We start from the raw sequence: 26,034 nt of genomic DNA, 5'->3' as shown, positions 1-26,034 counted from the left end.
AATAGGACGTCCCCTGTTTCACATCGGGCAGGTGTGTTGACGGTGGTTAAGTTTAATAAGGTACACCAAATCTATTAAAACGATCGCTATTTTAAAATCAAATCATCCCGAAGAAATTGGGGATTCGAACCTATCGGATATATACTGGTACTCGGCGTCTTTCCACTTAACAAAACATCGTCAATAACATTAGTTCTTATTATTGCTAAGTAGCGGCGCTACCGGTACTGTCGATCGGACATTAGAAACTTTCTACCTTTTGCTTAATATAGTTTTGAATTGAATTTCTCCTCTTGACCTTCAACTCAATTCAAATATCAATATTAAATTTAGCGTTTTTCAGAACATATTTTTTTTTCGAATGAAATGAAATTATCAGAGGCAAGTGACAGATATGCGGGCGTTGTGGGTTAACGAATTGACAATGAATGCCTCGAATCCATTTTACCGTCGCATCAAATATTTTTCAAAGCAATAAACCTGAATTGAATTCTCTTTTAATTTTTGACACTCATCAATTTCGATAATTAGTACGATATACGTCCAAAATCGCGACCCGGCAAAATGTCTTTCCTTACGGATTCTTGTATTATGTTTTTCTCCCAGGTAAATTCACCATGTTTGAAATAAATGCACTCTATTTGCAGCAGTCATTTTGTGGAGAATAGTATTTAAGATAGCTATATCCATAAAACATTCAAATATCTCCAATCTTGAAGACTTCACTTTCAGTAAGATTGGAGATATTTGAATTTTTTTGGACAGTGATTTGAAGTGAAGTGAAACTGAAAGAAAGCTTGTTGGAATGTAGTCTGAATACCACTCGTTGTTGTTACGGTTCCGTACAACGTCTGACGCTAAAGTATCATATAGAGGTTAACTCCTGTAAATTGCAATGCAATGCAACAACTGATTTTGGCGCTATTGCACTTTCGTACCCCCTCCCAAAAATTTTTATTTCAGCATATTTATTATCAGAGAGGTCGAGGGATTCATAATCAGTAACTTTTGACCCAAAAAAACTTACTTTTTCTACGTCGAAATTTTGATATTTTGGGCCCTTAATCGCGTGTAAATTCGCCGATTCGCGACGTCAACGACGCCATTTTATTGGATGTCAATCAAAGTTTCTAACCCTCCACTGAAATGTCATGACATTAAAACTTTGCAAAAACCATGTTTTTAAACATAACCATCTCTGAAAATGACGCGTATGTTTGCATTTAGTCAGTAACCTGTCTGTGGTTTAGTTTCACAATCGGATATTTTCACAAACCACAGTCAGGAATGGGAAGGTCATTTTTGTATGAAATCTTCGTCAGCCAATTTGACTGACGAGTAATTTGCCTGGCATTTCATTGTCTCTTAAGATATCCGTCTAATTTTTGTTGTAATCGACGCACAACAGATTCGTAGTTTGTCTGATACCTATAACACCTCACCTGACGATCTTAATCCATGTGCAAATCGGCCGTAAAGTGAGAGTAAATTTCCGTCGGGTCAACAGCTGCCATTTTGAAAATTACTGGAGGTGCTGGCACCTGTGGACTGAGGCAAGGACAACAGCTCAAACTAACGAAGCGAAACGACGAAATTGAAAAAAATTAAGAAATCGACACTTATTCACATTTTTCTTTTACCAGAATTTATTATTTTATTATTTATTATGGAAAACACGAAGATTTGAAATATAAGTTGGAAAACCATCAAAAATAAAAATTGTCGTTTCGTCTTGAAAGTTTTATATAAATCCTTGTAGGTCCCCTTGTCTTATCATGCCACATGTGCAATACAGAGAAATGGCGGCCAATGGCGAAATTGGTGGAGAAATTAATTAATTTCTCAAAATAATGTTGATAAACCACTCGAAACATACATAAAATTGGATTATTTCGAAAGGTACCTGTGTTAGTTTGTGAATTAAGCCATTAATTGTGGACTGAAGTGAATAGAAAGTATATTTTTGAAGTGTTACTTTTTTCAACCGTGTTTTGGTCCTTGTCATCCCTAACGTTGGTATAAGCCCATCCGATAATAAAAAGCTTACCACCAACGATTAGGTAACTAACTAGTTTGCATTAATTTCATACTTAGCTATTGATTTAAAGATGTTCTGATGTAGAAAAGTTATATGCCCAAAAACGAAATTTTGTCAATTCAATTCAATTAAATTTATTGAGATATATTTATTCAGATGTTTTTAGGTGGTAATTAGTGCGGAAATATGGCCGACCTGTCGGTTTGAATCGAGGAAATCGGCCCCAAATTATCAGAATTTTGGCTTGGAAAAAGTATTTTTTTTTTGTCAAAAGTAATTTATTTTGACTCTACAGACCTCCCTTATCAATAATATACAGAAATAAAAATTTCTGGGAGGGGGGTACAAAAGTGCAATAGCACCCTGATTTTAGTGTCAAATCTAACCTTTGTACTAAAATAAATAAATTAGTTACCTTGTTGACTTTGAAAACTTGTTTTATAATAAATTTTTTGATGATTTAAATCGCAAACCGAAGAATTTATTGATTTGATTTGAATTGAATTGATTGCCACTATCGGGATTTCCAATACGGACGAAATTAATAAAATGTGAAAATTCAATATGTCTCTCTAAAATTACTCTAAATGTTATTTTTTGTTGATAAAACGCATAAATTTTGGTTAATTTTAACCTTAATAATTTGAAACAAGAATAATATCTGCATTGGCACCAAGTTTGAGTTCTAATCCGTAATTTACACTCCCATCATGCACCATGAAAAGCCGCCATATTTGTTATGTTGCTTCGCTCAAAGCCTCGTCCCTCAAAATGAGGGACGAAAATTAACCTTATATGAGCACTTTCGCCCTAGACGTTGTTTCAGGAACAACGGCTAGGTACTAGACTAGTTGGAATGGGGAGAGCTCAAAGTCATAATATGTAGGCCTAATAGATGAAATCTAAGTGACGGACGCTTCGTCACAGCTTGATTTAATTTTTTATACTAACAAATCATTTCGATTCGAAAACAACCTCGTGTATATTGATATTGTGTATTGTGCATGTATTGTGTATTTTGAGTGTATAACGAAATACGCTCAAAATATTGTCAGTGACCAGGAACACAGACAATTAATTGTTGTCATTCCCATGGAACTGGAAAGTAACTTTGATCAATTTTTTTTCATATTGAAATTGTACTTTGGGCCCAAAGCATATCAATTCTTAAATAAAACTTGGAAAAATAATGCCAGAGGGTTTGGGGAGGAGGAAGACGATGAAACTGCAACTTAAGTTTGATTCATTTCTGGTTATAGAAAATTTGGGCTTTTAAGATAATGAAATTCAATTTTCTGCCAGAAAAAAGACGACCTAATTTCCCAACTGAATTATTTATTGATATTAATTTTTGGTCTTTGGCTTACCCGTGGCACTGTTTGTCACTACTATTTCGATTTAGATTAGTGTATCAAGAATTATTCGATGGTTTAAACCACTTCACCACTGTAACCCGACTTTTCGAAGTGAAACTGAGTCAGACTGAGACTGGTTTTTTGCAAGATTGAATTTTGACCTGGTTGTTAATTTAGAAATTAGCACCATTCGAAAACAAAAGGACAAGAAGATAACTACGAATTTTGCCGTCTCGACGCCTGTAAAGTTTTTCCTATACGCTCACGCTTCATCAACTACCTTTTCTTTTATATTACTAAAGACCTGTCACTCAGGTCTATATTGCAAATTGATTTGAATATACCAATTATGAATATTATTATTTGCTAAATGAATTTTAGTAAAGAATAGCAGAAAATAATACTAATAATAAAAGGCTAACTAAATAATAATCCATTTGCTTTGTTTTGAGCTAGATTTCAACAATATTTTATATATAATTATTATAAGTATTCTTTAAACTTTTTCAAGATATGGGTATAGTCATCATCATCTTCCCCTTGTGCGAAAATGAAGTTCCTACTAACCTCTTGAAAATCCGGTCCCAAAGCATGATACAAAATTTCTGTTTGAGTTTTCGACGCTTTATTTTCAAGATCTGCGTCGCCAAAATAGAATTCTAACTTGTTTCTCCAGCAAATTATCGGCAGCAAAGAGGTTAAATGTTGCATTTTGATAAGTTGTACATTTTAATTTGTGGCCTGTGCTACTATGACCTTTTAGGTCAGCTGTGTTGATCTTGTTTTCAATAAAATGCAGTAGTCTATTTCTATAAGATAAAGGCAGTTTATGTTTCATTCAGTAATTCATTCGTTTGCCGGGTTATCTTGGACCATCTTATCAAAATAAGAATCTACAGTATCTTATCTTTATCCTATACTCCTAAGATTTCAGGAGGTTTTGAGTCATATCATCTGATCAGTGCTTCATCTAGCCAAAAATAGAAGGGCGGTCCGCCCCGCCCCCTAAAATAGCCGCCCTTGTGCCCTTGTGTCCCATGCTCGCCCTTGTGCCCTCATCACTTGCAGTAGGTCTGCCATCCTGCCCTTGTCAGTCACTAGTAATAAGTCAGGCCTTTCAAAATAAGCCGACGCATCAGACTGTTAGTAAGTTTCCTGCAACGGCTATGAAATATCTCGTATGATATCAACGATAGTAGCTCATGTGATCAGTGGTTATATTCAAATGTACTGCAGTCAGTGTGCATCGTGTGAAAACGTGCCTCAGACGCGTGGCCTAGTTTCCAGGAAATTGGCTGACTTCCAAACTACTGCCAATCATTCTAGCGACTGCCGTTGTAAAGCTGGTAGTGTATATTGATGGATTGTTTCGTTTTGAACACATCGTGATGCTCTGGATCTTTTTATCTAGACTATTAGACAAATTCAATATACACAAGGTGAAAAACTTTGTTCGGTGAACTCACAGAGAGACTCGCACAGACAATTAGTTTAAGTAGCCTAATAGCAATAATGTGTTCTTAAGCTGGCTGCTTACCAATTATCAACAGTTACTTGCCAATCACTAACACTATCAATTTAGATCAATTAATTTGATATTTCTAAGATTAAAAATATGCAATTTAATGTAAGCCTATACACTATTGCTGGCTCTTTTTCGCTGTATTTGCTACTTGAGATTGCTTTTTTCTGCAATTTTTTTGTCTGCAACTGGTTTTCCAAATCATTTTGAAAGCCCTATCTAGATTAACTTTTGACCGGCATAGGTATAAGGATGTACTGTGGTTAAGTGTGTCACTCATGGCAAAATCAGAGTTAAACATAGTTTCTAGTCCTCAATCATAGTAGGGGGTACCTCGATTCTATGCAATAGGGAACATTACAGTTTGCCCCTAAAACAGACGTGAGCGCGTTATTATGTGCCCTGGCTCCGATGGAATCACGCACAAAAATGCCCTTATTTGAAATCAGCACCCTGCCCTTTTTTAATGCTAGATGAAGCACTGTCAGATGGATATATTCATTTATATATCGAGGGTTATATTATGAGGTTAACACATGTGGGTTAACAAGCTCTCATTGCACACAAAACAGTGAGGAGAGAATCCCACAATGATAATAAAAAGTCCGGACTTTTTATTATCATTGTGGGATTCTCTCCTCATCGCGTCAACACGGATATTGTGTTCTACCTATCGTGCACACAAAACACTTCTGATGGATCTGATAAGTCTTTCCCAAACACCTCCAATACTCGAAACAGCTGGTGGGTTAAACTCCCATTTCCTTTTGCAACTAGAAGTTCTGAATTTTATTTCGAATCCAATTATCGATGGTATCTTTCAGATTGTGTTGAACACCCTTGAAATTAGTTCCATTGACTTCTGATTTTCTCTGGCTGACCCCTCTGCTCATATGCCCGGAAATAAAGCAGTCTGTATCCTGGAAGTGGCATACTGCTAAGTGAACCCGAAGTGACTTGCAATGCAAGATACAACCATAGCGTTTCAGACACTCACGGCCACATTTAACAAGAAACTGACCAAAATGATAAGTACATGAATTCATAAAAATTAGTTTGTCTTAATTAGTGCCTGCCGATGTGCGAGAGTGCTGTGTATACATTGTATAATCATTGAATTCACTGTGCTATAGACTCGCTCAGGTGACTACTAACTGGCATAACCGTACTGTAACCTATATTCGCACACACGCGGCTGATTGCTGACGCTCGTTTACAAATGTATTAGCGACGCGGTATAGATTGACCGCATTTTACTAGTCAGAATCCATCCATCCACGTAATGTCAAAAAATACAAACATACCGCTTTTTTATTCATATTGAAACTGAGCAGAGTTCCCAGCAGCTCGTATTTGCGCGGATCTACTAACGATCGAAACCGAGCAGTGATAGCCGAGCAGCATGTATTTGCGCGGATCTACTAACGATTGAAAAGGAGTAGAATGCCCGAGCAGTACACCGAGCAGGGCAATTGCTCGGCGGCGTAAGTTCTGAGCAATCTTTTGAAAATGGGTATGTTTTATACCTGGTAAATGAGACATCCGGTATCGTACTCTTCAGCAGTGCCATTTGGACACTGGACGTATTGGCCCCACTTCACGCGGTGGCGCCCCTGCGCTGGATTTACGCGAAGCAGCAGAACACAAACAAAGGCCACTCTCTCAATTTTCAATTATAGAAATCGTGTGTGCATTTCAATTATTTCGGCTGTTAGGGTTTTAAGGCACAATATAAGTTGATGATGTGATATGGCGATGTTAATTAATGATAATTCCGCAGTGAAGCTAGTCACGAACGGTGCCGATTGAGTGTACAGCTGCCAAAAACACTGAAATGTGCGTAGTTGCGTAACTATTTGCAGTGAATTGCAGACGAAACATGAAGCCTTAACGGCCGTTTAAAAAACAATTATACCAATCGCAATTGTAAAATAAAAATGAGATAGAACCTAAGTTTAAATTCTGGCCATTTCTAAAATGTTATTAATTATTATTACTAATTTTTAGTCAGTGCGGAACGTTTAGTTTTCCAACAATAATGAGGGGTGGTAGGTAGTCATGCAATTCAAGTCATCATTTATTACACGTTACTTCCGTGTTGTTGAAAATCTTGCGAGTCCTGGACTAAACCCCAATGAACAATGTGATCTGTGTGCTGGCCACAAATGCACACAGATCACACTACACTACCCATTACACACTCCAGTACCCACAGCTTTCATATATCCATCCAATTATTAAGTGGCTTTCTTCCTGGATTCCCATTAGCTTGGTCTGTGGAAAAGTCCATTTACCCGAATCAGTTTTAACCGGCAATTATTGCCAATGCCATATGCTGTGATTATGTTGAGTTTCAAGGTCATTGATTATTCACCTGTAGTCATTGGAGGAATTGTCTCATTATTTAAATCATCTCTATTTTGACTCTAGTTTGGTATTACTTATTGTTTTCAATGTCATCATTTGTTATGTCATCTGCAATATTACGATCATCACTTTATATCAAGTTCATGCGTAAACAAAGAATCTGTTACCATAATATTTGTTATTATGAAGATCCACTGTATATTTATTTGTTCCATTTCAGATTCTCTTCTTTGGAGGAGGATGGGTTTTCTTTCTGAAGCAATTGTTTAGGGACTATGAGGTAGGAAACAAAATGAATTTTTAGATTGAAAAATGACTTACAAGTTGTTCTCATTATGACTTAAGAATTGTCACAATAGATTCAGATAAAGCGCTAAAACAACTCGTGAAATCTAAGATTTAGATAGACTCACTGTGTGTCCAACAGTATTCCAGCTTGTAGGCCATTAAGAGGTTTTTCATATGGTACAACCTATTTTCATTTTTGCTCCTCCCTCCCCCTGTCAAGAAACACAAGCAGTATGCCCCCCACCACCAAAGATTACGTGACCAAAACTAATGAATGGATAATCTTAAAAGAACCAAGTATGAACTGGAGATTACTAATTCTTATGCTAACTAACTTTCTAGCGTCATATTAGTTTCAAAAAAATGCATATGGTGTATGAAAAAAGTGATGATACATGTATTGTTAGTCTAGTACCTAGCCGTTGTTCCTGAAACAACGTCTAGGGCGAAAGTGCTCATATAAGGTTAATTTTCGTCCCTCATTTTGAGGGACGAGGCTTTGAGCGTCTATTTCACCCCTTAAAACACCATCAACTTACCTCAAACTGACTGTTCTGTAATCAGATGGAAGTTAACTATTGTTTGTGCATAAATTTGTAATCCTAAGTAGCTTTTGACGATCGTAGTAGCTCAAAACTTTTGACTAGTCGCCTCAAAAAACAGTTGAAGTGAAGCAACATAACAAATATGGCGGCTTTTCGTGGTGCATGATGGGAGTGCAAATTACGGATTCAAACTTAGACTTGGTGCCAATGCAGATATTATTCTTGTTTCAAATTATTAAGGTTAAAATTGACCAAAATTTATGCGTTTTATCAACAAAAAATAACATTTAGAGTAATTTTAGAGAGACATATTGAATTTTCACATTTTATTAATTTCGACCGTATTGGAAATCCCGATAGTGGCAATCAATTCAATTCAAATCAAATCAATAAATCCCCGGTTCGCGATTTAAATCATCAGAAATTTTATTATATAACACGTTTTCAAAGTCAACAAGGTAACTAACTTATTTATTTGAGTACAAAGGTTTGATTTGACACTAAAATCAGTTGTTGCATTGAATTAACAGGAGTTAACCTCTATATGATACTTTAGCGTCAGACGTTGTACGGAACCGTAACAACGACTGGTATTCAGACTAATGTATTGTAGTCTATTACTTAGATACCATTGATACTAAAATTCCTCAGGAATCACTTCTTCAACCTCTAAGTCCTTCAGTTCTCTTGTTTTGTTTAAAGTAGATGGTAATCAAAAGTCTGGGTGATTTCTCAAGTCTTAGAAACTAGATATCTTTTTAGGCAAGACTGGTCAACTGTCCATCACTGGATATGTTGTATCATCTTAATGTGCAGTCTGGGGTTTGTTGTATAACAAAGGATGTAAGTTAGGTCTATTTAGAAAATGAAACTAGCTCCCTTGAACCAGATATTCGAATGACTGTGCTGTTTGTCAAAAATTTGGTCAAAGAATCCTAAAACATAGTAAGAGTTGATGTAATAGATGAAAGCATTTCATGATAGGCCTAATAAAAAATCCCTTTTATAGTCTATGTATGGTAAATTATTCTATTCAGAATCTTTAACTATAGTGTGATGTACTCATGATATTTCTCAAAAACATGTTTGTAGTAAGGAAGACATTTTTAGCCAATTTAGAATTGACAGATTGTCAACCATTTCACCAAAAATCATGGATTTCCTAGATCCCTAGTTTCCTTCTGCAGTAGAAATTTAAGCAGACAGGAGGCTAAAGATTAATGGATTATTAATTTCAATTTTCAGGTTCACCAGTCTATTGTGGTTTTGGTATTTAGCATCACCTTTTCATTATCATGTACAATGTTTGAGTTAATAATCTTTGAAATCCTCGGGGTATTAAGTACATCGTAAGTATTACAACAATTTTCATACACATTACGAATCTTGGTATGATGATATACGATACAGTCCTAATACTACCTAGGATCTGTTCATGAAGTACATACCCAAGCCATACGTCAGAAACGTATGATCTGCATACTTAGCTATCCATTTGAACAAAACATACATACTTAATGTATAAAAATGTACCTAGTTGTAATAAGTATATGGCCTTATTTATATGACCAGGTTCAATTCAAAATTGTGCTTATTTCACACTAGGCTTTATGTTTAAAATAGGCAGGGGCGGATCGAGGGATTTTGAATAGGGGGCCTAAAACATCCGAGGCCTAGTAATACACAGGCACTTAGTACATGACTGTGAGCACAAAAGGTTTTAGATTGCTCCCTCTTAGCATATTTCTGAAAAATGCATTATTTTCTTAGCATCTAGAGTTGTTCAGGAAAACAATGACTGGCAAAAGTTTGCCTCTATGGCAAGTTGTGAAAAATTATGAAAAAGTTATCTTGGCAAAAGAATTAAGTTTGCTGGACTGCTTTGTTCCCCTTAAATCTGTCCCTGATTAGCATTGGTGTAGTGCTCAACTACTGTACGTAATAAGGAGGTCATGGGCAATATAGTATGATGTGCGAAAAGAATATAGGACCTCGATAAATTGCTCTAAATTTTTGCGTATGTACTTAATGAATGGTTCCTTTTGTTATAGATAGATATGATAATGCACACATTTTCCTTTTCAGGTCTCGCTTTTTCCATTGGAAACTCGGACTATATGCTATGTTGCTTGACCTGATAGTTGTTCTTCCATTTTACATAGCTTTCTTCACCGTGAGCAACATTCGTTATGGTATGTCTGATAAATCATTTCCCTCACATTTGTACGTGAACTGTATTTCAATTTGAATTTTGTATTTAAACAAGAAGCGTCTGAGCTACTCTTTTACTACACCTTTTTTCCATGTTATTAGCATTGGTCATAGTCATCAACCGATGATAAAACGTGAAGAATAATAATGAACAGAATTATTCATTATTTCATGATATCTCTGTCCTTTGCTGATCTAATTTATTAGGCCCACTCTATGCTTTGGTCAGGAGTTTACATGATTCATTTTACAGTTCCTCGGGAGCGTCACATCCGTGTGTTTATGACCTGTTTAACCTGGTTGTCGTTCCTGTATTTCTTTTGGAAAATTGGAGATCCATTTCCAATTTTGAGTCCTAAACATGGTAAGTCATCATTATTTCAATTCAGTTCATTGCTTGTTAATTGTTAACCTTCCTCAGTACATGGTGCCCCACACATCTGGGAAACGAAAAATCTTTACTTTTGGGTTAGTTTGAATATCAGTCAGAAAAAGTTAGATTTGGTGATTTTCCTTCCCTAACTCATCTTTTTTACCCACATTTTGAACGTAGCCATGCAATAAGCAGGTTTAGTTCCCGAGTGTAGATGACGCTAAATTGTCACAATGATATCATCAACTGGTCAAGTTTTGAGCTATTGGCCCAGGATGGTATGGAACACATTCCTGCATGACAGCTTTTTTCACATAGGCAAAATTGTCTCGCACCCAGTTTTCCATGTGCTTGGTATCCAAAATAAGAAATTTTATGATTACAAAAATGTGTACATGTATTTGCAATTCTTGTATGCTATGCAGCCATCAAGGATATTGCTGCCAAGATGATAAGACCCTGATGACCCAGGCCTGTCTAGATTTTTTTATTTATTTATCAGTATTGTTTTAAGCGTTCAGTGACTGCAGTGAATAATTTGTTTCATAACTCTTATTTTCAGGTATATTATCAATTGAACAATGCATTGGTAGAGTAGGTGTCATTGGTGTCACACTAATGGCTTTTCTCTCTGGGTTTGGTGCTGTCAATTGTCCTTATACATACATGTCATATTTTGTGCGGTAAATATTTCTATAAAGAGTACATTAGACAAACACGCACTGATGGAATGTCTATTCCCAAGATTCTTGTATTTGATATGATTTTCAGGGAAGTTACAGATTCTGACGTGCAAGTGCTTGAAAAAAGACTCATGCAGACTATGGACATGATCCTCATTAAGAAGAAAAGGTAATTTGATTTTGACTTTTCTCTGTGTTGCTTGCTTATGAAGCTTTGAACATGAATTTGTATTGGAGATTTGTTTCTGAAGAACTCATTAGATATCGTGGGTATCACCATTCTGTCCCCGAAGAAGTCAAATTTTCTGTGAAAGGCTGTTCAATGGACTAGTGTTTGATTCAATAAGAATTATATTGCAAAAGGCAGGTCACTAGCTATTGAAATGTGCATACCTACATCCTGGTACATTCAAGTAGTATCTTTAATTACTCCAAAAATTCATTTTGTTTGACTGATTCAGATTTGAATCACTTAATTTATACAGACAAATTTCCTTGCCCAGAGGCTGCTTGGATCGGTGTAGATACTTTCTTTTTAACATGGAGTTTTTCTTGAAGAGAGTAATTCCTGATGCTTTGCCTCGAAATGCAGCTTTTTCTTAGAATTTACTTCTAAAGGAATTATTTATGTTTCATTGAATATCTAGAATAGCAATTGCTGTGAGAGAAAACCAGAGTACCAATTATGCGAGTTCTAGTGGTGGCATATGGGGTCGTATCAAGAACACTGTGACATATTCAAGTTCTTCTGAAAGTATCCTTTATTTTTAACTAGTTGTGCTTGAGAACAAAATGTTATTTCAGTGACTGATTACCTGATGTATTATATGTGTAGAAGATGACGAAAAAAAGATTTTTGACTTTTGAGATTCACCTATATCCCACTTCTGAGGAATAGTAATGGAATAAACTCAAGATATCATGTCTTTCCAGTTGTTATTTCTTTTTACGAAATATTACCTAGATGTAAATCTATTGAAACAAGAAGTAAATGCTTTAGAGGAATTGAGCCGACAGTTATTTTTAGAGATTGCAGACTTGCATAATACACAGGTATGTATGTATTATACACAACATAGCTTTTGATTGATTCAGTGTCCCCCTAAAAATAAAGAAATTTCAAAGAAAATCTTTACGAATCAGATGAATTCATTTTTCTTGATTGATCAGCTAGTTTGCCATAGTTCGTAGCACCAGAGGGCTATTGCATACTCTTTCATCTTTTGTTGAGGCTTCCGTTTTGTCGTCCTTTTTTAAGTTTTCAGGCAGCTTTGATGGAGTGTCTTATGCAGCTGCCAATCTACTGTCTGTATCCACCCCTTCAAACAATTGGCAGACTATCGCTATCCTTATGAATACTGATCGTCAAGACTTCGCCAGAAAACACTCACACCCACACACACCTTCGCTTTCCTCACAAAAACCGATTGTCGAGGCATCGACAAGGGTGACGTCGTTCGTCTGAGGCGGTGGGTAAAGACCAGATTGACAGTTACAATAGCATTTGTCACATTTATTGATATTCAATAATTATAACCATCAGAGCGGTCATAGAACATTACTCCTCACATGGAATTGTGGTAACCCAGTTTTTTGTCCTCTCCTCTAGGGGAGGTGAATATTGAATTATAGGCTAATCAATTTTTCCTATTTATATAAGTCCCTATACATATAACCACAATCAATTGCTAAGTTGTTGTTCGTGGCATAATCAATACTCATGATCAGTTTAAGGGAGATATTCATTCCTGTGTACATGGAATAATCGAAGACGGGCCAAAGTGCTGCCCCTCCCTATTTGTTGCATTTTTTGCCAAGAAAACTTTTTCACAACATTGCTTGAGAAAATTGCATGGTACAGTGGCAATTTATTGTCAGTCATTTTGTTGCAGAAGCATAGATAATGTTCCACCTCTTGCCCACTTGGGACTTCAGTTTGTTTTGAAGATGCTTGTGTTTTGTTGTGATATTTAGTTTATACTAGTATCTACCTTGGATACATCAGCAGCCAAAAATTTCTGTTGTCAGAAACAAGATGGCCGACTGGGGGCCATTGTTGTTTGCCGAAAATCGCCACTCAGAGGCATTGTCAAGGGAAATTTGAAGACGCTTTAATCAATTATCATAATTTTTCATATATATTCCATATATGTTTTCAAATCAATACATATATGAAGCTTTGGGAAGATTGGAGACAAGATGGCCATCCTGTGAGCTTTTTCTGCGCAAAAATGTAATTTTTGGCATGTATTCTGAGACCTGTAGCCAGCCTTCTAATGATTTGTCATCTTTAGAATCAACTATATCCATATAGAATGGTCCTGAGAGTACCTTTCTGTGGCACAAATTGTAACCACTGGATGTACACAGCTGATATTTTGTGATAAGAGGGAAATAGCTGTTGGAAATGATAATGGTAAGTTTCATCCATCAGCTCTAAGCGATTGGAAGTACTGGGAGAAAATGTTCAAGATGAATTTTTCCCCATTTTACCAATCGATGCTTGACCTTGTTTCTCGATGATGACATCATGAGGAAAGCCTGTCAGAAAGGCATCACTTTGAAAGCCCTTTAGAAGGCCCTTTGGTTCTAACATGTGCTAGTGAGTCATAGGGAAAACCTGTTACCATGTAGATCGTTTGTTGAACATGCTTACTATACAGTGCACCATCATTTCATCTTTATCAGCGGATTGTCTTTATGTGGGCATTGTGTCTCTAGACCCCTCCAATCCAGTGATATGTTGATACTTTTATATTTATTTTTATTTTTAGGAAAGAATGGAATACTCAAAGACATTCAAGGGGCGATATTTCAATTTTCTTGGTTATTTCTTTTCCATCTACTGTGTTTGGAAGATATTCATGGTAAGCACTGCCATTCATTGTCGGTGTATGTTTTTTACTCAAGTGTATCAGTATCTTAATCTGTATTCAAACTTCTAGTCAATCAGGAAACCCACTGGACCCTGCTATACATTTAAAAGCTCTCAGTTGCTGTCACCATTAAATACCATATTTCATTGTTGATTATCTTTTAAGTATTAAAGAAATAAAAACTCATGTTTTTTTCAGAACCATTGTGTATCATCGATATTGAAAATTCTCCAATGTATGCCCCTATATTTGAAAGGTAACATATTTTTCAATATTTTTAGGCGACAATCAATATCATATTTGACAGAGTTGGTAAAACTGATCCGGTCACCAGAGGTATTGAAATTGCTGTGAATTATTTGGGCATACAATTTGATGTAAGTATAGCATTTAACTTCTCACTTAAGAATTGTTTAACCAACTCGGTACATTGCACTCAATTATCCAACCTTCGATAAACTGCCAGTCTCGGCATCTGCAATAAAGATATACGGTCAAGTTATTGATGTCCAATTATCTGCTAAATTGGGTAACAGCCATTTGCCATTGTTTATTTATTTGTTTTAAAGGGCCACAGACAGGCTGCACAGAGAGTATATAAAATATTCATCAATTTTTTGTGCACAATGACAAAGCTTGCAAAAGGTGCCTATCTTTTGCTACTGTTACCATATACTTAATCTTAATATATCGTTAATTTGTAATAATTGTGGCATTTAAATCGGTAAAGATTATAGATCAGGCTTCACACTACAATTTGGACAAATTGTTGCCATTGTAATAATTGTGGCATTTTAATCGGTAAAGATTATAGATCAGGCTTCACACTACAATTTGGACAAATTGTTGCCATTGTAATAATTGTGGCATTTAAATCAGTAAACATTATAGATCAGGCTTCACACTACAATTTTGACAAATTGTTGCGAATGGTGGTAGCACGGATAGAATCAGAGATGAGAATTCCCCGCGGATCCGCGGTTTCCCGCGGATTTCAGTATTGAAAAATATCAATTTTCCAAATAGTCCAAAAATGATGTAAAAGTAATGGGGGGGGGGTGATGATCTCACTCAATTGGTCCGGCGCGATCGGTAATCAGGTGAACCGTAAAAGCGTTCAGTGCCTGTTTTACTTATCGTCACGTAAAAGTATCGCATTTCAATGCATATTCATTGCAACACAGTGATTTTGTATGTACATTTGTACTACGATGAGTTTGTATGTATTTTATCGATCGGCTGCAGACACGCACGCACAGCAACAGTAGTAACGTATATAGGTCTACTTACTGTTGCTGCGTGTGTGTGGCGAACGCTTTCGGATATTATACACTACTTGGTGATGATTTTTAGTGAGCATTCATCGGCGCATTTTTACTGCAATAATTCAGGGCTCGACCCGTAATGCATGAGATGCTGAATGTCATCAAATGAGGATATACCACATTGGAACTAGCCATTACCTTCCAAAATATAATAGTCGTTCATGGGTTCGAGATCGCTCTAAGTGCTCGGAAAACGTATTTAATTTCTAAAATTTTCTTGGGGGAGGACCCCCAAACCCCCCCGAAATAGCTTCGCGCCTTCGGCGCTCGCTAGTGGTGACGGCTACGCCGTCAGCTGGTTCGCGTATGTCACTCAAGAAAAATAACCCGCGGATTTAACAGGTCGGCGTTCTCATCTCTGTAGAATTCTGTAATCAATTGGACAGGCCTATGAAGTACAATTTAGACAAATTATTTAAATCAGAATTTATTGTTTGTAAGTAACCAAATCATCAATACGGAAAACCTGTAATCATTGGTTTGAGTATTGTTTTTTTTCACCGGTCCCTCTTACTCAACACTTTTGACCATCATTTTTAGCCCACTTGGGACTTTAGTCCCAGCGGGCTATTGCGTTCACTTTTCGTCCGTCGTCCATCCGTAGACGGAATCCAGTTATTTTGGGAAGCTTTGAAGACGCTTCAAGGTAATGTCTTGATATTTGGGTTACACATGTATCTACCCTAGACACATCTTCAGCCCAAAAACTGGCCCTGTCAGATTCAAGATGGCTGACTGGCAGCCATTGTTGTTCGCCAAAATCAGCACTTTTTACATATTTTTGAACTTTTTGAGGGAAATTTTGAAGACGCTTTGATCAATTACCTTGATCTTTCGGATATAGCAGATAGGGCCCATCAGCATAACAAAAATTGGGTCGATCGGACTCAAGATGGCCGTCCTATGACCTTTTTAGTGCCCAAAAATGTTAATTTTGGCGCGAATTCTGAGTCCTGTAGCTTCCTACTGGTTTACCATTTCTCATTGCAACTTGTGATGGGTATTCTTTGGAAAGGGATGTTTTATACCTGAGACAGGTATTTTTCATCAGCCAATTATGACGCAATTGGCGGCCATCTTGGTGTCACCAGTACTCATTCGTAATTGGGAAAAAGTTTTTCCACATTATATTGATACCTAAGCGTATTTTGTTACCACAATCAGTTAGAAAGTTGTAGCTCATAACTTGTTCTATGATTGTGGTGAGTTTCAAGGTCCTTTGATTTTTTATATGCCCACCAGGGGGCGTTGAATAATGCAATATCTTAGCATTTCTATATTATATTCGTACCTATGCATATTTTGTAACCACAATCAATTGGAAAGTTGTAGCTCATGACATCATCTATGATTGTTGGGAGTTTTAAGGACATTAGTTATTCTATATGGTCACCAGGGGACGTTGAATAGTAGAGTAACTTAATATTTCCTTATTATATTGGTACCTAGGCATATTTTGTTACTATGATCAATTGCAAAGTTGTAGTTCATGACATGTTCTATGATTGTGGTAAGTTTCAAGGTCATTGGGTTTTGAATATGGTCACCAGGGGGCGTTGAATAGTAGAATAACTTAGTATTTCCATATTAAAGTGGTAACGAGGTATATTTTGTTATCACAATCAATTACAAAATCGTAGCTGCTGACATGTTCTATGATTGTGGTGAGTTTCAAGTTCATTAGTTTTTGTATATGGTCACCAGAGGGCGTTGAATATTGAAATTGTTAGATTGTTGAGCATTTGGAACCACTTCCCAAGTGGGCATGGTGTCCCTGGACCCCTAGTTGGAAATAATTTTACAAATTTTCTGGAATACTGTAATTACATGAATCTGCAAATCTATAAGCTTTACATATATTTTACAGGTTCGTTTTTGGTCTCAGCATATATCATTTATATTGGTCGGGATCATAGTAGTAACTTCTATACGTGGGCTTCTGTTGACATTGACTAAGGTTTGTAATCATACAATTAGTGTTCAGCCAAATCACATAAATATAAGTCAGTTAAAGATTTGAATTTAATGGATATATATGAACATATGAAATCATGATTATTGAAGGGCAAAAAAGTATACATGTACCTCAATTGCATTTGCATCATTGTAACCTGTGTGTTTTTCAAGATACATTGTTGGAAACATTTTTCAGTCAGAATTTTTGACGTAATTCCACAATTTCATGTATTCAGCTTCACTGTCCCTTTAAATCTTGTCTAGATATGTACTAAATTCAAAGTTAGCCATAAACCACACTGGTTACTCTTCATAATTTTCTCATTTAATTACTTTTTTAGTTTTTCTATGCGTTAGCAAGCTATAAATCTTCAAATATCATTGTTCTTGGCCTTGCGCAAATAATGGTAAGTCTTGCTTATGAATGAATAAATGAGTTAGTCATTATGGATAATTGTTAACTCTTTCAGTCCTGTGCTCTAAAGTGATGGAAATATTTCAGCAACAGGATGATATTCAAAACAAAAACTGACTTCTTAACTTGGTATTTCCATTCTCCATGTACACTAATTCTCTACAAAATTCTTGAAATTCAAGCTGAGATAATGGTATATCAAGGTTGTGGACTCTGTAATTATATTTTTTACAACTGCTGCAACATGTACAGAACAACATTGAGGTCAGCAGACATTTCTGAGCTGCTACTGAGTATACTCAGTTATGGGACTGAAAGATTTAATGGTCAAGAACTCAGATTTTCAATTTTAACCCATTCCCGATTCTTCGTATTGATAGAAAAAGGATATTTCCTGCATACAATGGGGTACCCACAGTGCTACTGTGACAACAGAAGATTCCACGTATGGCAGGCGAGGAACAGCCAGGTTGGCTAGTAGATAGGTGCTCGTCTGCGTTTGATTTCTTCTACATTTAAATTTTAATCTGAATCAAATTTTCTCCCAAATGAATCAATGTATGAAAACTGTACTGATAAGCTAGTAAATAATGATATCAGATAAGAAAATGGATAACATATTGTCAAACATTTCAATGTTCCAAACCCAATATCAGTAACCTATAAGTAACTGCATAACATAAAATGAACACTTCTAATAATAAACATCCAAAATCATGGAACAAAACCTAATTCAACACGGCGATACTGTCACTCTTGGGCTTGATCGAGATCTTGGATTCATGTCTCTCTACAGAACATAATTCTATTTATTATATCTAGACTTATTCCTTCGGACTTATCGTTATTGTTATTTGTTGCTCTTAGGAACGTTCATCTCTCATAATTTATTTTACTTTGATATTTTTTTCATTGGTTTATTTTTCTTTTATTTTGTTTAATTTTGTTGTTCTGTAATTAATCATATATCTACTTACTTGCCTAATGACGGTGTTGTCATATCGCGGAATGACGGAATCGTGGAATTTTTTAAAAGCACAGAATTTCTTCACTTTCACTATAATAGTAACCGGGTTTTCCTGCGAGATATGCATAATGTCTATCTGTTTTCGTCTAACATCGTTCATTTTGGGATTTTCTCTTGACTATATAAAAACATACCTCAGTTTTGGTCTCAATACGACTAGTGAAACAGTCTAAATAAACCATTGTTTTTATATCCATTTTACAATGCCGTATTTATTGAATTAGTTAAAGGTTTATTAATGGTAACATACACAGAGCTCGTAGATGCGGTTTCACCCGAAGCACTGCCTTGGGTACAGGCCCGATGCATAAGTTACGGTGATAAGTTGCAGTGATGGGGTCAGCAGTCAATGTTGATAGATTGGTTGCCTACGTAGATTCTTCATTTTCCCGTTTGGAAGTATCGTTAATTTGTTTAGTGACGATAGTAAAAGATTATCACATAGGCCTACCAGGTACCGGTAATGAAAACATGCATCCCCACCGGTGCCTTGTCCAACAAAGGGTATCCCGTGGAAAAACACGGTAACTATCTTTAGTGAAAATAACGAAATTTTGTGTTTTTGGAAAATTCCGCTATTCTGTGATTCGGCGATATGACAACACCGACCTAATGACTGACAATTTGTAATTACCTTGCTCACTCAGTTCTCTCTAATTATTGTCAGTTTGCCTAGAAATACTGTTGTTTCTCCATTTACTATACTCATTCACCTGATGAAGCTACTATACATAAGTAGCGAAAGCTCGTGCCTCAAGTCAAATAGTTAACTATATAGTACTACTTGTGTGTTAAGATAAATATGTATTGTCTTACCTGTGTATTGTGGTTGTTAACTCCTTTTTAAATGCAATCTAAGCAATTATTCATTGTTTACCTTCTGGAATTATCTCTACATAGTAATTTTTGTATCAATTTGCACATTCCCTTAATTATTGTTCACTCATTGACCATCGTCACCTACCCCCAGTATATTTCCATTGACCTCATGCTGAGAGCTAAATTGGGCGTTTAAGCATTGCATGAACAATTGATTTCATGTTCTTGTTGTTGACTTTCTGAGGTCCAGTAAACCGGACAAAACACAATATATTTAAAAGAACATATGATGTTTATTTCTGCTTGACTATCACTACAATGTAGCATACAGTACACGTATACAGAATCCGGTTTTCAGTAATATATGGATAAGGTTACGTCAAACTAGCAATACGAATATGAACTAACTTCATCAACATCCCCCTTTCCTAAGATATTATGACCCATGCAAACTATCAAGATACAAATCTCTAAATTCTAAATGCAAATTAATCAAATTTATGATTGTCTTCTTATCATAACACAATATCTAAATCAAAATACTAATATAACTAAATTAAGCATGCATAGGTGATTGCTAACAGCAACTGTAGGGCTTATTACATATCGACTTGATGCATACGGATTAAAATAATAGTCCTTCAAGTACTGGGGTTGTCTGCGGATACGCTGCGACCGGGCAGATACGGTTTCCAGAGTATCATCAGGAATCTCGCCAGCCACAGGGTTGTCATTTTCGCGATCAGCGGGTGATACAGTCGTTTCGCGATTCTGAATTTCAGACTCAGATATGGAGGAGTGAGCACCACGGCTAGTGTCACCTGCTTTCAATTCCGCGTGCTTCGGAACTATCGAACGTTCGAATGATACAGTTTCGCTAGGATCACCGGACACGGTTTGACACAGGTTGGGCGGATATGCACACTGTTTCTGGGATACACGCCACCATTTGTAACACGCACATCAGTGATTTCACCTAAAACCCATCTTTTTCCCTCCTTATGCACCAAAAGACACTATTTGACCAACTCGGAGAGGGCAGAGATTGAAAGGACTTTTGTCATGGTGATGTTTTACGGTTGCTGTATGCTTAACTCGCTTCTCCGCTGCGCGCGAATCCAAGGTTCCATGGGCGTTTCGCCACAAAGATGGAAGCAACGAATGAGTACCACCACCGAATAACATCTGCGCAGGACTAAGATCGGTGTCCTGCATTGGAGTGTTATGCTGCTCCAAGAGAGCAAGAGATTGGTCAGTACCATCTCTGAGCGCTTTCAGCATCATTTGTTTCATCACTTTCACAGCAGCCTCGGCTTTTCCGTTGGTTTGAGTGATGACAAGGTGAGGACATAACGTGAATGATTCCCCACTGCCGCGCAATTTTCGCAAATTCCGACGCAATAAATTGCGGAATGCCGAATCTGGCAAAATGCTTCTTTAATTTCTCAATGCCTGAAGACAATTCGGTGCAAGATTTAATGGTTTCTTCAAGATCAACGCTAACGGCTTGTGGTCATTCTCGACTGTGATGCTACGGCCATATGTATATTGGTCGAATCGTTCCAACACAAATACGAACGACAGCATCTACTTCTCCCAATTACGTTCAGCAGAGGTTAGCCTATGAGAGGTATATTCAACGGGATGTTTGTCTTGTAGTAAGAAGGCTCCGAGCCCATCCTTGCTGCTGTCCACTTAACAGTACAACCGGTTTAGCTGGGTCGAAGTACGCCAATACAGGTGTGGTCGTCAATTCCATGGGGCATCATTTCTGGTCAGTGCACGAATGGGCTCAAGGTCACGTGCCAGGTTCGGCAGAAAACGAGCCAGGTCCTGCACCATATACAACACAACCGTTTGATACCGGTGACATCTGTGGGTGCAGGCATCTTACATATTGCCGCAATCTTCGACTGTTCTGCCTTGACGCCCTCATTCTTCAACAGATGACCATGTATTTTGATCGCTGTCTTTCCGATCTCAGCTTTGTCATTGTTCAGAATTATATTTTCTTCTTCACAGCGCTTGTATAGTTTTTCTAGTTTCCCTTGATTATCGGTAGTCGCTTCTGCCATCGTGTTGCCGCATCCAGCAACAGTCAAATCATCAGCGATCGAGAAAACACCCGCAATACCGGACAGCGCTTCATCGAGCCGCCACTGCTGACCTTCAAACCAAATGGTAAACGCGCCCATCAGAATTGGCCAAAAGGTGTGATGATTGTGGTTAGCAGACTCGATTCCTGATTGAGACGAACATGGCAATAAGCTTCTTTCACATCTAGCTTACTGAATACCTTCACATTCCGTAACATGGGTAGGACATCATCTACCGTCGTCAGCTTGTAATGTTCGCATTGTAACGCATCGTTTAGCGGCTTCGGATCAATACATATGCAGAGGTTACCGTTCGGTTTACGGACCACTGCCATCTGGCTGACCCATTGGGTTGGTTCGGAACCAGCACACCACAGTCAACTAATCGTTCTAGTTCATTCTTTACATCGGCATGTAGGGCTAACGGTATCTTCCTACACGAGAGCTGTCACGGGTGAACATCGGGATCTACAGTCAGGTGGGCTATGCCAAGATCACCCAGTGGTTCGGGGGGCTATGCCAAGATCACCCAGTGGTTCGGGCTCTGTTTTCATTGCAGAAATGAAGTGATCATTATTCACAGTTATTAAATTCATGTCTTGTATCGTTTTGAGACCAAGTAGACATATAAACTTGTTCGGCACGACGGTAAATCGGACTCGGTGTTGTGTTACGCAGATTAGTCACTGTCAACGTAGTTTCACCCAAAGGCTTCATCTGAGTGTGGTTCCACATTATGAGATTCTTCGTTCTTTCACGAACTTGTTCTTTTCGTACGAAACGTTGGCAAATAGTATTCACATTTGCGCCGCTATCGACTTGAAATTTGATATCGCAATCATTCACTTGCATCCGTGCTTGTTAAACCGCTTTCGTGTCAGCCTGCACGGCATTAAGCCAGCAGTCGTCTCCAAAGTCGAGCCGTTTTTCACTCGAAATATCGACTGCATGTATTTTCGACTTACATTTTGCTTTAAAATGATTCTGACCGTCTTTCTTTCTTTTCCGGCTGCATGTTTGTAACCACAGAAATCGCAGTCTGTAATTGGCTGTCTTTGATTCTTCGGTCTTCCCTTTCCTTTCGCAGCATGTGCAGCTCGTGGTTTGGAAACCATCTGGTTCGTACTGATTCTGTTTACTTTAACCCCATTTCCGGATTAAACATGCGCATCATGGATTTCTCTCGCATGAGATAACGATTGTTCATATGCTCTACATATGTCGACCGCTTTCTTTAGGTCCAGCATGTCCTCTCGCAGGAGACGTTCTTGCAGTTTTACTGGAACAGAGAAAACGATCTTATCTCGAATCATGCGATTTTTCTCCTTAAAGTTACACCAATCGGCTCAAGTTCAAAGCTTGGTGAGAAAAACATCGAATGGTTCCTGCCATGTAATTGACCAGAAACAATGAGTCATCAGTTCCTCATTCTGTCTTGGGTTGCAATATTTCTCTAATGTGCTCGGGACAACATCTGGTTTTAACTCATCCTCTTCGTTTTCCCATTCAAACTGGTCATATATCTCGTTGACCTGCGGTCCAGCACACTGCTAAATTATGGCAGTCTGTCTCGCAGGTGGTTTCTCTTAGAACGCACCACTCGCTTGCAAATAAATTTCTAACCTTCGTTTCCTCTTTCGGAAATTTTCCGCAATGTTCCCCTCCGCTACATTTAGATATGTAGGGGGCTGAAATACAGCAGCAGAATCAGCCATCATCTCTTCTCTCCGATGACGATCTCAGCAAAACAAAACACTTGTTTTTGTTATAATCAAACCGAGGACCAGCGATTGATTACCAATTTACCATATAATACGTTCTGACTTACGCTGCCACCATGTTGACTTTCCGAGGTCCGGCACACAGGACAAAACACGATATATTTAACAGAACATATAATGTTTATTTCTGCTTGACTATCACTACCACGTAGCATACACTACACGTATACAGAATTTGGTTTTCAGTAGTATACGGATTAGGTTACGGCATACTAGCAATACGAATATGAACTAACTTCCTCAACAATTGTGTTTGGTTTATAAAGAGTGAATATTTGATTGAGGTAATTAAAATTTAATTTCTAGGGAATGTATTTTGTGTCTTCGGTTTTACTCATGCGGATGAACATGCCTTCAGAATATAGGTGAGTGTTACGTACGGGTACTATGTATGAAGTTCTTATCTATTTTATTCGTGATTATTATCTATCCACCCTTGTAAGGTAATATATAACTATACAGTAGAATCTGCTTAATTCTGATGATTAGGGACCAACAAAATTCATCTGGATTAAGGGAAATCTGGATTAAAGATAATTTTCTTATATATAAAGGAAGTTTTAGACAGCAAATATTGTTCGGATTAGACCAAAATCCCAATTAAACCAATATGGATTAAGCATGTTTCACTGTATATAATTAGGGGTAATATATGATGCAAGTTGAAGTAATTTTAAAACAAAGCCTGAAACTCGAGTGATTAAAAAGCACAGAAAAACTAGTGGGCAATATCATATACTTTATTTCTTATCTATAAAATTTATAAATAGTAATGTTTTAATCATACCACGTCTAAGTGTGGCTATCGTACGACAAATCTCCATTGTGACAACGATATTCTCAGGTTAACAAGGTCTTTGGGCCTCTGGTCAAAATAACAACTTTGCCAAAAAACTTAACATACGTAACTCATGCATTGGCTTACATCATATTGATTTTTCAGGTCGATAATAACAGAAGTTTTGGGAGACCTACAGTTCAACTTTTATCATCGCTGGTTTGATGTCATATTCCTTGTCAGTGCATTGTCCAGCATTGGCTTCTTATATATTGCACATAAACAGTCGCCAGAGAAAAATATTTCGCAATATTCAACGAGGTTCTAACATATGTCCATAAATAATTATATTTGTTTGAATTTGAAAACTTCAGTAATGAAAATTGGGTGTATCTATAAAGTGGCAATCTTTTTCCAAATACAATTTCGTCCTTTTGTCTCCGGTTTTGTAAGATAGTAAGATGTAAGATGCTGGCTTGCCATTTGAATGAGAATACACATGTACTGTGTTCTTTAATAGGAGTTCTTTCAAAGACAGTTGCATAATCAGCAGCCAATGTTAGCAAACCATTAGAAAAGACTAAAAAAGCACTCTAGATGAACGTATATCATACAGTTACAAACAACTTCATACAATTTTGCTTATTCAAATGACTATCTTTGTCGCACGAGATGTCAAGATAGTCATCCATTTTTGCAGTGTGCAGTGGGCATGGCTGACCGGAAAATTAATGTTGGTCAATTTAATGTTGGTTGAGAAAAACTAGCTGGTGAATTGTTTGTTTTACCTGATATGTAAATTGAGAAGAAAAAAATATATTATTTCAGTGGAAACATCTTCAGTGTTATGTTTTGGTTAAAATGTTAAACACCAGTTAAGAAGGTGAATGTTAGTTTTGAATGACGCTGCACAAAACAGGCTTCTGCGCTAAGAAAGGTAATAACAGTAGACTCTCTTTCCTTGGAACATGCAGGATCTAAAGATTTCGTTAGCAGCAAGCGAATTCCTGGGAAGTCGGAGGATGATAGTGCACAAATTGAAAATGATTAAAAGCTTAAGGCCATTCAAATCACAGAATGCATCATTTGCCACATTTATGAAAAGCTAACAGGCTGGCCATAGTGTATAAATTTGTAAATTTTCGCATTAAGATCCTTATTGGACCCCTATTATCTGTATTTATTTTGTTAACTGCGGCACTGTGATGAGAATACTGCGTGTCGATTCGTCCGAGTACGAGCGCGTCGGCAATATTGCTTCATATACACGCAGCGTTCGCTGTCTATGTATCAGTATTCGATAACACCTATGATAGATAACGCGCGACTTGAGTTCGTGCACGCGGTACAACCCACTGACACTTACCTACACAACTACAGTCAGTCAATAAATGTTCCGTCAGTAACGGGCCTGGTTAATTTTTACTGGCCTGAAATTTGAAGAATTTATAGCAGCATCTGATTAGGTTTATGACTGTGTCCGTATGATTTGAAGAACCGATGAGTAAACAATCAGTTAGTTTGTACCGCCTTGTACGAATTCGTAAGCTTTTTCTCTTAGTTTTAGTTGCTTATGTCA

At 37.2% G+C, this 26,034-nt stretch overlaps 1 protein-coding gene across 11 annotated transcripts; it reads left to right on the top strand.

Annotated features, from left to right (window-relative positions):
• The first annotated feature begins 535 nt into the window (after window positions 1-535).
• Window positions 536-25,284, top strand: LOC141906796 (Golgi pH regulator A-like). 11 transcript variants are annotated; one of them, XM_074796171.1, is made up of 16 exons: window positions 536-606; window positions 5,740-5,947; window positions 7,503-7,562; window positions 9,361-9,464; window positions 10,201-10,307; window positions 10,580-10,690; window positions 11,262-11,382; window positions 11,471-11,551; window positions 12,030-12,136; window positions 12,347-12,435; window positions 14,157-14,249; window positions 14,540-14,635; window positions 17,451-17,540; window positions 17,881-17,946; window positions 23,984-24,042; window positions 24,621-25,284. In XM_074796171.1, exons 4-16 carry the CDS (start codon window positions 9,418-9,420, stop codon window positions 24,781-24,783), a joined length of 1,230 nt encoding a protein of 409 aa, XP_074652272.1. In that variant the 5' UTR covers window positions 536-606; window positions 5,740-5,947; window positions 7,503-7,562; window positions 9,361-9,417; the 3' UTR covers window positions 24,784-25,284. The 11 variants fall into 11 exon arrangements, 8 of the variants coding, with proteins under 8 accessions (XP_074652272.1, XP_074652270.1, XP_074652271.1 ...); XR_012619416.1 differs by lacking the exon at window positions 5,740-5,947 and adding an exon at window positions 18,335-18,439 and having other exon boundaries at window positions 537-606; window positions 24,621-24,674; XM_074796174.1 differs by lacking the exon at window positions 536-606 and adding an exon at window positions 1,883-1,899.
• The last annotated feature ends 750 nt before the right edge of the window (window positions 25,285-26,034 follow it).

Source organism: Tubulanus polymorphus, chromosome 6 (genome assembly GCF_964204645.1).
Source record: "Tubulanus polymorphus chromosome 6, tnTubPoly1.2, whole genome shotgun sequence".
NCBI classification, from domain to species: domain Eukaryota; kingdom Metazoa; phylum Nemertea; class Palaeonemertea; order Tubulaniformes; family Tubulanidae; genus Tubulanus; species Tubulanus polymorphus.
The sequence above is the reverse complement of the archived record's forward strand: the minus strand, read 5'-3'. Positions and strand labels throughout refer to the sequence as shown.

Coding starts and splice junctions, on each gene's coding strand:
- LOC141906796 (XM_074796169.1), top strand. CDS start 565: ATGTCTTTCCTTACGGATTCTTGTATTATGTTTTTCTCCCAG. Junction 9,465..10,200: donor CTCGGGGTATTAAGTACATC/GTAAGTATTACA, acceptor TTTCCTTTTCAG/GTCTCGCTTTTTCCATTGGA. Junction 11,383..11,470: donor TACATGTCATATTTTGTGCG/GTAAATATTTCT, acceptor TATGATTTTCAG/GGAAGTTACAGATTCTGACG.